Genomic DNA, 11,365 nt, shown 5'->3' on the forward strand with positions numbered 1-11,365 from the left:
TTAGGGTGACCAGATGCAGGACCACACATTTTTTTCAAAATTGTTTTCCCCTCATCCCATATATCAATACGACGCTGTTGAGTGTGTGTGTGTGTGTGTGTGTGTGTGTGTGTGTGTTTTAAGGTCAGATTGACTACAAAGCTTAATTAGTTCCTGATGTACTTTCACTGATTACTTTATGAAGTCCCATTTAAATTTGTCCAGAGGGTTTATAAAATACTTTGACACAAGCCAAAACAAGTGTGCTTGTCTTTTGGTTGTGAGCAATCATAATAAAACTACTGTGAAGATAAATGCTTTTCTTAGGTCTGATTATGTTTATTTTGCACACCAGCTTGCAAACAGTCAGTTTTGATTTCTGTAAAAATTAAAAGGTGGCACAACCACCTGGTAAATTTTTTCAACGTTCCAAAGAAGGGAAAAAATAGGGAAAATATATACTTTTTATTTTAATAAAAAGCAGCCAATCATTGTCAAATGGAAATGCCAAAAGTGCTTTCAAAATATAAACATTTACAAGGAGGAGTAAAATCTCTAATGTTATTTCTTCTGGCATTCAGAACTTTCATGAAAAGCAAAGCCAACACAACACAAAAACTTTATTCCCCACATCCAGGTACCAAAAAACCTTCATGTTCTTTATTTAAATGATCTTGTAAATACAAAATACCTGCAGTTTAAAATAAATGCATGAGACCACAAAGTTATACTTTCACCCTAGTTCATTTTGTGCATGAATTTATTATTTATACTAACACAGTTAGTTGACCCATCTTATTGTACCATAAATCGAGTCATGGCTGAATACTTTCTTCTTTCTTTCGTTTTACATTTACAAATGCCAGTTTGGTGAGAAAGAAAGTTCAAACCAACATAACTTAAGGAGTCTATTTATTAATTTATTTTTAATTAGAACTGCACGTTTAAAAAACAGTCACCGAATTTCACTATCAAAGTAAAGAGTTCCAGTTCAGTAAACATTTAGAAAATAAGTTAAACCAAGTGCTTCCCAAGTGCATCAGCAGATTTGTCCTAACAATAGGGTCCAGGCTTTTTGTGGTCCTCCCAGTAGTTTTTCAGGTCCTGTGAGGAGCCGAGGATAAAGGTGATGATTTTAGAGTACTGACAGCGATTATATCCTTTGCTATAGGACTGAAACTGGGAGGGGTCTGGGGGTGAGGTAGGTGCGTAGCCGAGCTTTTTTATGCACATTCCAATGTAGGCGTCCTCAATGTTAAATGGTTTGATGGCTTTGGAAACTTCCACAAACTTTTTAGGAAGATCATTGGAAAAAATGTATCCCATGCCCAGAGTGTAAGTTGGGTACAGAGGTTCGGGGTACAGCTCCTCGGGGACATACCACTTAGAGTTCTTTGATCGTACCACAGGTCTGTTCCACATGAGCAGTCCTGTCAGGTAGTTCATCTTGGGTATCTCTGGTTTCTGTAGCATGATCACCAGATTGTCAATGTTCAGGAACATGTCAGAGTCGACCTTCATAGCGTAGGCTGCCGTAGGGCAGCGTTTGGCCAGCCAGTCCATGATCACCATGGTTTTGATGGTCAGATTGAGATATGTGTCCATGAAGTTACTCTGGATTAGGTCATGGTGCTGCTCATTCTCCTGCTTCAGCTTCTCATCATCAACTTCATGAGACAGCCCCAGCATGAACAGAGTGAGAACCAGCTCCCCCTTAACCATGCTGTCTTTGCCCCACGTCTGTCGGATGGCATCCCGAGCTGCAATGTTGTTTGGCGCCACTGGAACCATCAGAACTAGGAAAGGCGTTTTGTTCCTGCAGACATCTGCGTTGTCCATAATAAAGTGATAGTTGCCTGGATAGGCCTGATGGTACCAAATTACTCCAGGTTGCAGAGTAGGAGGTTCTGTGGTTTTGTGAGGGGTAGTTAGGACAACCCTTTGTCTTGGCTGGATCTTATAGGGTGGTACCATGTTACCTCTGTCTGTCTGGTTGAAGAACCAGTTGTAGTGTTTGTGAAGTTCAAATCTCTGCCACCATGCCAGAGAGTTGTCAGACAAGGCCAGACACATGACAAAGACTATTACACAGAGCAGGATCAGAAGCTGAAACTTGTTTGGGATCAAAGACTTCTTCTGACGACTCGGACTCTCAGCCAGTTGCCTAAAGAGAGAAGAATTAAAAACCAGTTAGTTTGTCACACCTGATTAAAACTCAGCTTAAAATTACTCATTGCAAAGTTTGAAAAATAAAGTTATCCCGAACCATATCAAATGATGCAGTTTGAAAGAGAATACTCCAGCAGTTTTTGTTAGGCAATTCTGAAATGTGGGTCCACATTCCATGTAAACAAAGCACTCAGCCGAATCCACCAAAAACCATGTAGAAGGTTGAGTCACATGACAACAACATGAACAATGGGATCTTATTGGAGACGACATTTCGGTGGAAAAGAACTAAATCTGTTGGTGAGCTCCAGAAAAGAGAGAAAACGAGTAAGACGTCTGTTAAGATTAAATATCTGGGATCAAGCAGGACGATGAAGTGCCTTTAAGACAGAGCGCAGCATTCAAACACACAACTTAAAAAATCTTAATCTAGACTAATAAATTTACTATTTAAACTAAATATACTTGTTTGTTTGCATACCAGAGCCGGCTGTGTCAATATAGGCAGAATCTGAGGGTGCTGTCCATCTAGGAAGTGCCACAAATAGGGGACAAAAAAATCTATAACTTTTATTAAAATGTACTTGATTTAGGCTGAAGAATAATCACTGGTTACACAGGTTTATGATGACATAACTTGTTCTGCAGGTTTCTCAGACTGTTTTGTTACTACATGAGAACTCAGTGTCATGTGGAGCTGAGGATATTTCATGATAAAAGTTCTATTTGATGCATTCAAAATTAACTACTGGTGCTCCGTGTATGAATAGAAAACAAAATAAAGAAAATGGAAGTTCAGGTTAAAGTCTGGTTTTCAGTGTCCTACCTTCATAAAATACTGATTTGATGCTTTTTTGTATTAATCCCAATAATTTAGTCAAATGTTTTTTAAAATTTCTTGAAAATGCATAGTTTTGAATAGATCTTTTACTAAATTATGCAGTGGGGGGGGGGGGGTACACTCTGCTTGTTAAGATGAACAGGTGTTCCTCATTGTTGTCAGCATTTTCCAGTTTTATCTAATTATTTGTGTTTCAACCTGTTGGTGACTTTTAGGTTAGACTATCATTTTTTAAAACTTATTTATTTATTGGGGAGGGGTGTGTTTTGTTCCCCTGGTTTTGAGTTTTCTATGAATCTCTGTTTTTAGGTTTCAGGTTTTAAGTTACCGGTCTTCTGCTGCCGGTTTAGTAAGGAATGTATAGGTTTATGTTCAGGGGCCATAGTTCTCTGCCTCCCTGAAACGCTTGTCACACCCTCATTAACCTGTGTCTCACCTGTAGCTGTTCCACCTGTTCTCACTTACCCTCCTGACAGATTTGGGTTTCCTGATTCTTTACCATTTGCTCTTGGCTCTCATACATAATGGCCCTGGTTAGTCTTGGGCTTTGTTTCCTCTAACACTTGGGTTTCTTTGTGTTTAACGAATTGCAGTTTTTATTTGACCTGCCCCTAGTTTACTGCCTGCATCCTCAATTGTTACAACAAATGTGAATAACACTTTTCTCTGTAGCTGGACAATAGGACATTTTTGTTCTATTCCAATGAACCATGATGAGTCTATGTTTGGTCTGACAAATGAATGAAGCAACTCAACTCGTCCTATTCATACATCCATTTAAAATAACTTTTTTTTTTGTAGATTATAGAACTTTTTGTGACCTGTTTGAAAATTCTTGTTTCTCACGGTTCTAAAAAGACTTTCAGTGATTCATGTTTATAAAGTAGACAGCATAAATTGAATGCTGACTAAAAAGTAAATACCCCCTAAGTGTGCCACATTAGGAATAAAGTTGTATTTAGAACATTTCTCAGTGTTGAAACTGTGTGCCAAAGTTGTGGTTGTAGTTGCTACATTTCATTTTGAGAGTTGCATCACATGTAATGTCTTTAAGACGTTGGGTTCATTAAGAGACAGACATAAAATTGATTTACAGGCAGTAAACATCCAAAACGGCCATGGCAGCCTCTAATCTTTGCCTTTTTAAAAGGGACTAAAAAATCTTTTAATTGAAATGACACTTTGTCATTTCTGAGTTGTTTTTCTGAGTTTGCATTCTATTCATTTTTTTCAACAAGATCTTTGCCACTAAAGTACATGAACTTTGTCACCAAATGTAAGCTATACAACTCTTGAGTCGTTATCAGTTAACACTATAGCCTGAAGATAAAACTGACGGAATGCTTCTTTCATATTTTTCCTGGTAAACACATTTCCCTTGATGTCTAAAAGGTACTCATTGTAATCTATGAAATCAAGCATAAAAAATTAGGTTCATCCAGCAGATTTCCAGGAAAATTCATCCACTATTCTGCAATGCAGGTGCTCACACACTCAACAAATCTGAAAACAAATATCTCTCAGCAAATCAAAGTTTTTGGACTTCTCCATAACAGTTCCTCATTCAGCATCTCTATTGACCACTTTTAGGTCACTTTGTCTATTTTCAAAGGAAAACAACTGCAGGTAGAAGATGGCAGCCATTTGTAAATTTAACTTACAAATTTTTAAAACAAGATCACATACAGTAAAACATCAGTATAATAAAATAATACTATTAATATTAATGTGAGAATTTTGTTTTTTACATCTTACAAATTTGTTTTTGACAAGTTTTCATTTCATTGCAATGAATATATTTAAGTTTTCATTGAGATATATATACGTAAATTAAAACTTATATTGATTGATTGAATCATAAGTGGTGGAGAGATTTCTTACCTTTTCAGTCCATACCCATTTAAGCCAGCCTCCTGATCCCCCATGACTTCTTGCTAATTGTCCTTCCTTGTTTTATCCCCGTTCTGGAGGCATGAAACCAGAAAAACGGCCACTCATCTATTCAAAAGACCTATGACAAATGAGTGTTAAGGGGAAAACTCATCATATCACCCAAGTTGTAACAGGCAAATGTTTGACCCTAGAATGGCTGTGGGAGTGGAAGAGGGGAGGGACACCCTCAGTGGGAGGGTGCTGCATGGAGACACACACACACACATACACTGGGTGCTAGGTTTCTCATCTCTTTCACACATACAAAAGGAAAAAGGAAGGYATAATAAATACACAGAAAAATGTCCAGTTTAGAGTTTTGTACAAGTCTGCTCATCTTTCACTTCTTCACAAACATTTCTCCTCTCAAAAAAGGATTCAAATTCCTTCAAGGAATTCATATCGCCTGCTGCCTTTCACACCAGAGTTCTAGTTTATTTCAGTTGATTTGAGTTGTAGCCATTTTGATCAACACTTAAAAAGCATGCACTAATTTGTTGTGAATGACTATCATCGATTAAAACACCAACTTTTAGCTAAATAACTGTAAAACTGACTGAGTTTGAGCCATATTTGTGTTGACTAACCACTATGGTGTAGGGTTCACCTCAAGTGAAAAAATAAGATTTACTGCCTCGAAGCAGGCCTCGGACAGGCCTGACGAGAGGACAGGAACTCTGTCACAAACTGAACTCTGTTTAGACCATGACAGGTCATTCTAACTGTGTTAGAGAACCCCTCAGTTCTCTTAATCAGATAATGGACAGAACAATCTCTTCTGTTCGTGATTCATTTGTTGTTTAACTAAGAAYGTTTATGCATTTGTTAAATCATGAYAATGACTGTCACAGGAAAAGTGGAACCACTTCTTTTCTTTTATCGTGCCTTAAAGATTTATAATGGTATAAAAAATCACAGAGAATCTGATTACAATGTTTTCATTGTGTTTTTATGGAAATCACTGTTTTTATTTTACTGTGAACACAGTAATATAATTGTGGATTTTTCCTGAGACAATCTTTCATTTATCTGGACTAACAGAAGATTCAGAACTGATTATAAAACAGAAATGTTAATTAATCATCATAAATGTTTTGTATTGTGTCACTTTTCACTTCGCACAGTCAAGATATTAACAAGTAATGAGGAATACCTTGGTAAAAATTTCCTCATAACCTTGTGTATGAGAGATGTGGGAAAAGCTTAATTCACCTTAAGCTCACTCCTACAATGGAAACCAGGTTAAATCAGAATGGGCCGCATGCAAGAACATGTTCGTATTCCTATCCTAAATTTCTCTTACTTTTGTTCATACGAAGGGTTTGTACGAACCTGCCACGTCAGATTCAACAAACTCTTCTATCTTCAGGAAAAGTGTGTAAATGAGCTGCGTAAACTGATGAATTCCACCTGTTCGTATCCAGCTGCTCGTGCACGCGGAGAGGAGATTAGCATAATTACCACCCCAAAAACACCATATAAGGCTATGTTTCCTGCCTCAGATATCAGGAAGTGTCCATTCATGAAAACGACAGTGAAAAGTAAAAAGACAAACTTTACGAGTTCAGAGATTGAGGTCCTGCTCTCCGAGATCGAGAAAGGAAAATCTGTCCTTTTTAGCAGCGTGAGTTTTGGAATTAAAGGAGCTGCTTAAGCCAAAGAATGGAATGAAATAACTACTGCTGTTAATGCCGTGTCCTCCGTGGGTCGTAGTCATACAGTCACAGAAATAAAAATCTAAATCRTATTCATCTCTCTCTCTAGTACTGCTCCGATTTTTCTTTGGTCAAATATTTTTAATTTAAGTGTAAACACCTGTGTTACATAGTTTTCATTTATTCAGAGGAGGAGCAAGTGCACTAAAGTAAACTATGTGAAAATTGAATCTTTATTATTTTATCTATTTACCATTTGTTTGTATTTCCTTTCAGTTTTTTTGCATTTATGACCATTTTAAAAGCTTATCTGTTTTAATCGCAGATCAAATTTATGTACTTGTTCCTTCCTCACATCCTTGTTACTGCACGTCAAATTGATATTTCGCATGATGCAAATCTTTTACAAGTAGGCAAATGTGTCTTTGTTCTGACTGAACACTGACTCCAAACCAACATATTTCATGTCCACCATTATAGAGTGTAAAATGTGTAATAAAGGTGCTGTGTCAGTGTGTTTGTGTGAGAGAGTGGGTGACAAACACTGCACAGAGCTTTGCAGAGTTTGGAGAGTTTAAAAGATGTTATATAATATTAGTGTGAACCATTTACCATCTGGTCAATCCAGCTAAAAGTATTGGGCAGATATAAAAAGCACTCTTTGGATTATCTGTCTGTTATTCATCAGGTCATTATTCACATATTGGTAACATATTGTGCGATACATCCTGCTGTATAAGCCACAGAATATCATCCACTCTGGTGGAGGCTGTRTACATTCTTTCTAGTGCTAACACCCGGGAGACAGTTTCCCAGCAGCGGTTAGGGTTTTATGGAAGCAACGGTTTTATGGAAGGAGAGCATGGAGGATTCTTTCATGCAAACGTAAAGCCTGTTGGTTCACTTTCACTGGTTTATCCACTTTCTCACCAAAAAAGTTACACATTGGCGGTTATATGCAGGGACATCAAAGAGACTCACAAATTGTACCCCCACCCCCCACCCCCCACCCATGCAGGGACATGCCATCATGCTGTATAAAAATAGATGGATGTGTCTGCAGAGTAACAATACATACTGTCATTTGGCTCGATACATACTGGTGCTCAGTGAATACATACTTACTGGGTACTTACCAGCTACTTACCAGAAACTAATATTTACCAGAAACATATCTACTAAAAATGCACCTGGTTATTGATGGACATGTTCCTGATATTTACCAACTATGTACATGATTCAAGAAACCAGGAGTGCACCAACTGAAGTCGTCTGGCCAATCACTGATCTTTAAAAAACCTGACCTGACAATTCTGATTTTGACTGATACTGATTCATTTTGCCCTGTGATGGACCTGCAAACTGTTCAGGGTGTACCCYGCCCCTCGCACTGTGACTGGATATGGGCCCCAGTGACCCTGAAAGGAATAAGTGTGTATAGATAATGGATGGTTGGATGGATGGTTCAATTTGCAACAGACATGGTCATCTGGTATAAGGTACACCTTTATTGTTCCAATCTTATTTTATTAAACATTGAACAATGCTCTTGAAATGATAAAAAACTTATTTTAGCTGGACAACAGCTCTCTCAATGCAGCAGAGCAAAAGGGAACAGTGTCTGATTTTCAAACCCTTATGGATGTAGATGGATCGGTGGATAAAATCGGTTTCTCATGTTCGTATCGGCTGATCGCAGACCTCAAAATAAAGAAAATTGAGGCCAATAAATTGGCCGGCTAATTCAGTGCACTTGCTACCAACAGGGTAAAATTCTGAAACATGCTGAAATCATACTGGTACTTAGGTACGTACAATTAGAGTTTAGATTTATAGCCTGAGTTCGACCCAAACCCGACCGAAATTCGAGCTGGGTTTAGGCTGAAATTCTATACTTGCAGTTGTGTCAGTCTCCATGGCACATTTTCAAAAAGTGTACTGTAGACTATAAAGCTACAGCACAGTGAAAACTAAACAAGAATGCATCCTCTAAAGTTGTGTTAATTTACTGATTATAGCTTACCCAGTTGAAGAAAGAAAGAAAGAAAGAAAGAAAGAAAGAAAGAAAGAAAGAAAGAAAGAAAGAAAGAAAGAAAGAAAGAAAGAAAGAAAGAAAGAAANGAAAGAAAGAAAGAAAGAAAGAAAGAAAGAAAGATCACTGTTAGATTAATATGCTTTCTTCCAAATTAACTACGTGATGACTAAATCTGTCAATGCATCTATTAATTACAATACAGCTTCAGTTTATCATATAGTCGTCTGCACAATGTCCATGTCCTGTAACTGATAATTGGGTGCTAAAAGATAACTATTTATTTATAAACAATAAAGAATAACTTGACAACATCCTCATTTTAATGCAGTGATGACTGCATGCTTTTTCACCTAAAGGCTAGGATATTAAGACTTTTTTCTTGTAGAATGACTTTAATCTCATAATATTATGATTTTATTCTCATAATGTTATGATTTTATTCTTATTATACTTTATTCTCATAACTTGTAGTTGCATTTTCTTTTATTTAACATCTTATTGCAGCATAAATTTCATCAGCTAAGTTGCTAAACTAACTTTTAAAAAACAAATCCTTCGGTCCGTGGTGAATTTCCAAACTGCCCCGACAGGTTAAAAAAATAAAAACACCACCGTCTTCATTTCTCAGTTCATTTTGCAGCCCGCGCACTGAATCCTGGGATATCCTYGGCTGGTGAGGATACATGGATGCATCCTCGGATTTCGACAGGAAGAAGGACGCATTCCTCGGCCGCATGATGAGGAGMCTTCAAACTGGGACAGTCCTCCGCGCGGKGCAATGATGTATGCGGCCGACAAATGCGCGCTCATGAGGACCCAGCCCCTGAATTGAGACACAGCCAAAGGAGTTGCTACGGTGTCTCTCAGGTGTCAAAAACCTTTGATAATTCCAACCGCGATGTCTACCAGCAGCTTCAGGGCTAGTGATGTTTCATGTGGTAATATTATGAGCTTTAATAAGTAAAATTATCCCAGCTACAATSACAGACAACAAATATTACATTTATAGTATTACAACTAAAACCGTTTTTGACGCCGCCACCGCAGTTTGTCCTTCATGAGCCTTCGTAGACAAGATGGCATTGCAAGATGGCGGCTGCCTGTAGGGCGACCTGCGACCATGGAGATATAAACAGTTTTTTATAAGGTGAAAATAATAAAACAAGGTCTTTGTCTGCAATGATTAGACATGTTTTTTATTATTGTCATTAGTGATTATCTCAATTTCGGCTAAAAGAATTGACAAAATCCTACTCACTGTGCCTTTAACCAGTACTTATGTGGTACCTACCACATCTATGGGAGACCGGGTCTGGTTGTAAAATGGGGAGAGCTGTAACACCACCAATTCCACCAATCACATATAAGATAGGATCATAACAGTGTGTCCCTATTTCCCCCTTGACCCTATATGGTGGTTGTCAAGGCTTGAAACAGGTGCATGCAGATTTTCTAAAGAAAAGACTACTTTTGAGGTAAGAAATTAAATTTTTGAGTCATTACTATATTTTGTTTAGTACCCTTACTATTGCATATAAAACCATATAAATTAAATTGCATGAAATTGTGGCTTCTCGGGTAAAATACGATGCATTTCCACCCTGCTAATTTCAAACCACTATGCTAATACAGCTAGCTAAACAATGGCTGACAGGGGTGGGGTAACGCATCTTTAAAAAGTGTCACAACTATCCCCTTACATACAACAAAGAAAAGTTTCTTGATTTTTTTCTTTGATTGAGGTCACAAAGAAGGACAAGTCTATCAGATCAGTTGCAAAAGCACATCTGCCATGTAATACTGAGCAGAAACTGCAAAYCACTGCAGTAGCATGTTTCCCATTAAAGTGCATAAAAGGTAAAAGTGACACCAGTGCTTGCACACATACGTCTTACAAAACTATAAATTAATAAACAAATAAACAAGTAAACAGCTCCCCAACCCCACTATAATAAATAAGTACATAAGTATATAAGTAGTAAGTAGCCCCAGTAATTATAATGTAAACATTAGACTGTGATTTCTCAACAGCCCTGTAAATTCAAAAGTCTTATAGCATGGGGTTATGGACTGTTGGCCAGTCTTTTAGTCCGGCTAACTGTACCTTCTACCTGAGGGTAGCCATTGGAGCAGGTGATAGGCAGGATGATTGCAGTCACGCAGGATGTTCTGCACTCTCCGTAGACAGCGTGTGGTGTAGATAGTACTGATCTCTGGGAGAGATGCCCCAGTGATTTTCCCTGCTATTTTCACCACACCGTGGAGTGCCTGCTGGATACTGGAGCAGCAACATTTTTTTCCCGAAGCACAAGAGGAAGAGTTGGTTGGCTATTTGACTGAGGCAGCAGACCTGTGTTATAGATTAACTCCATGAGAGGTAAGCATAATCACTGGAGATCAGAGAAAATTTGAATAGGAGRGAAACAAAAATGTAAAAAAACGAGTATCTTGGAATTAGAAAAGAATAAAGTCAAGTAAAAAAAAGAGAGAGAGAAAGCCTAGACTGAGGATTCTGAGACATTGGACGATGAAAACTTTTGTGTTGTTTGTATGAAGCCATTTGATAACTCAAAGCCAAAGGAGATGGGGGGTGAAATGTTCCCTATGCAGTCTCTGGGCCCACCAAGCCTGCCCTCCAGGGTTATAAACATTCGTTTGTCACCATTGTGACTCTGTGTGTTTGTGTGTGTGTGTGTGTGTGTGTGTGTGTGTGTGTGTGTGTGTGTGTGTGTGTGTGTGTGTGTGTGTGTGTGT

General features: G+C 38.1%; 1 protein-coding gene across 2 annotated transcripts; it reads right to left on the reverse strand.

Moving 5' to 3' along the window:
* Positions 1 to 429: 429 nt before the first annotated feature.
* On the reverse strand, positions 430 to 5,563 carry LOC106522694 (beta-1,3-galactosyltransferase 2). Of its 2 annotated transcripts, none has more exons than XM_014015819.1 (2): positions 4,871 to 5,563; positions 430 to 2,143 (listed from the first exon to the last, which is right to left on the reverse strand). In XM_014015819.1, exons 1-2 carry the CDS (start codon positions 4,912 to 4,914, stop codon positions 1,033 to 1,035), a joined length of 1,155 nt encoding a protein of 384 aa, XP_013871273.1. In that variant the 5' UTR covers positions 4,915 to 5,563; the 3' UTR covers positions 430 to 1,032. The 2 variants fall into 2 exon arrangements, with proteins under 2 accessions (XP_013871273.1, XP_013871272.1); XM_014015818.1 differs by lacking the exon at positions 4,871 to 5,563 and adding an exon at positions 2,246 to 3,067.
* Positions 5,564 to 11,365: the final 5,802 nt, after the last annotated feature.

Source organism: Austrofundulus limnaeus, unplaced genomic scaffold (assembly GCF_001266775.1).
Source record: "Austrofundulus limnaeus strain Quisiro unplaced genomic scaffold, Austrofundulus_limnaeus-1.0 Scaffold135, whole genome shotgun sequence".
In the NCBI taxonomy this organism is placed as follows: Eukaryota; Metazoa; Chordata; class Actinopteri; order Cyprinodontiformes; family Rivulidae; genus Austrofundulus; species Austrofundulus limnaeus.

What these genes read in the sequence shown, in the direction of transcription:
- LOC106522694 (XM_014015818.1), bottom strand. Translation starts at nt 2,421, where the DNA reads ATGTCGTCTCCAATAAGATCCCATTGTTCATGTTGTTGTCATGTGACT. An exon ending in AAACTGCATCATTTGATATG is followed by an intron (nt 2,144 to 2,245) that starts GTTCGGGATAAC and finishes TTCTCTCTTTAG; the next exon opens with GCAACTGGCTGAGAGTCCGA.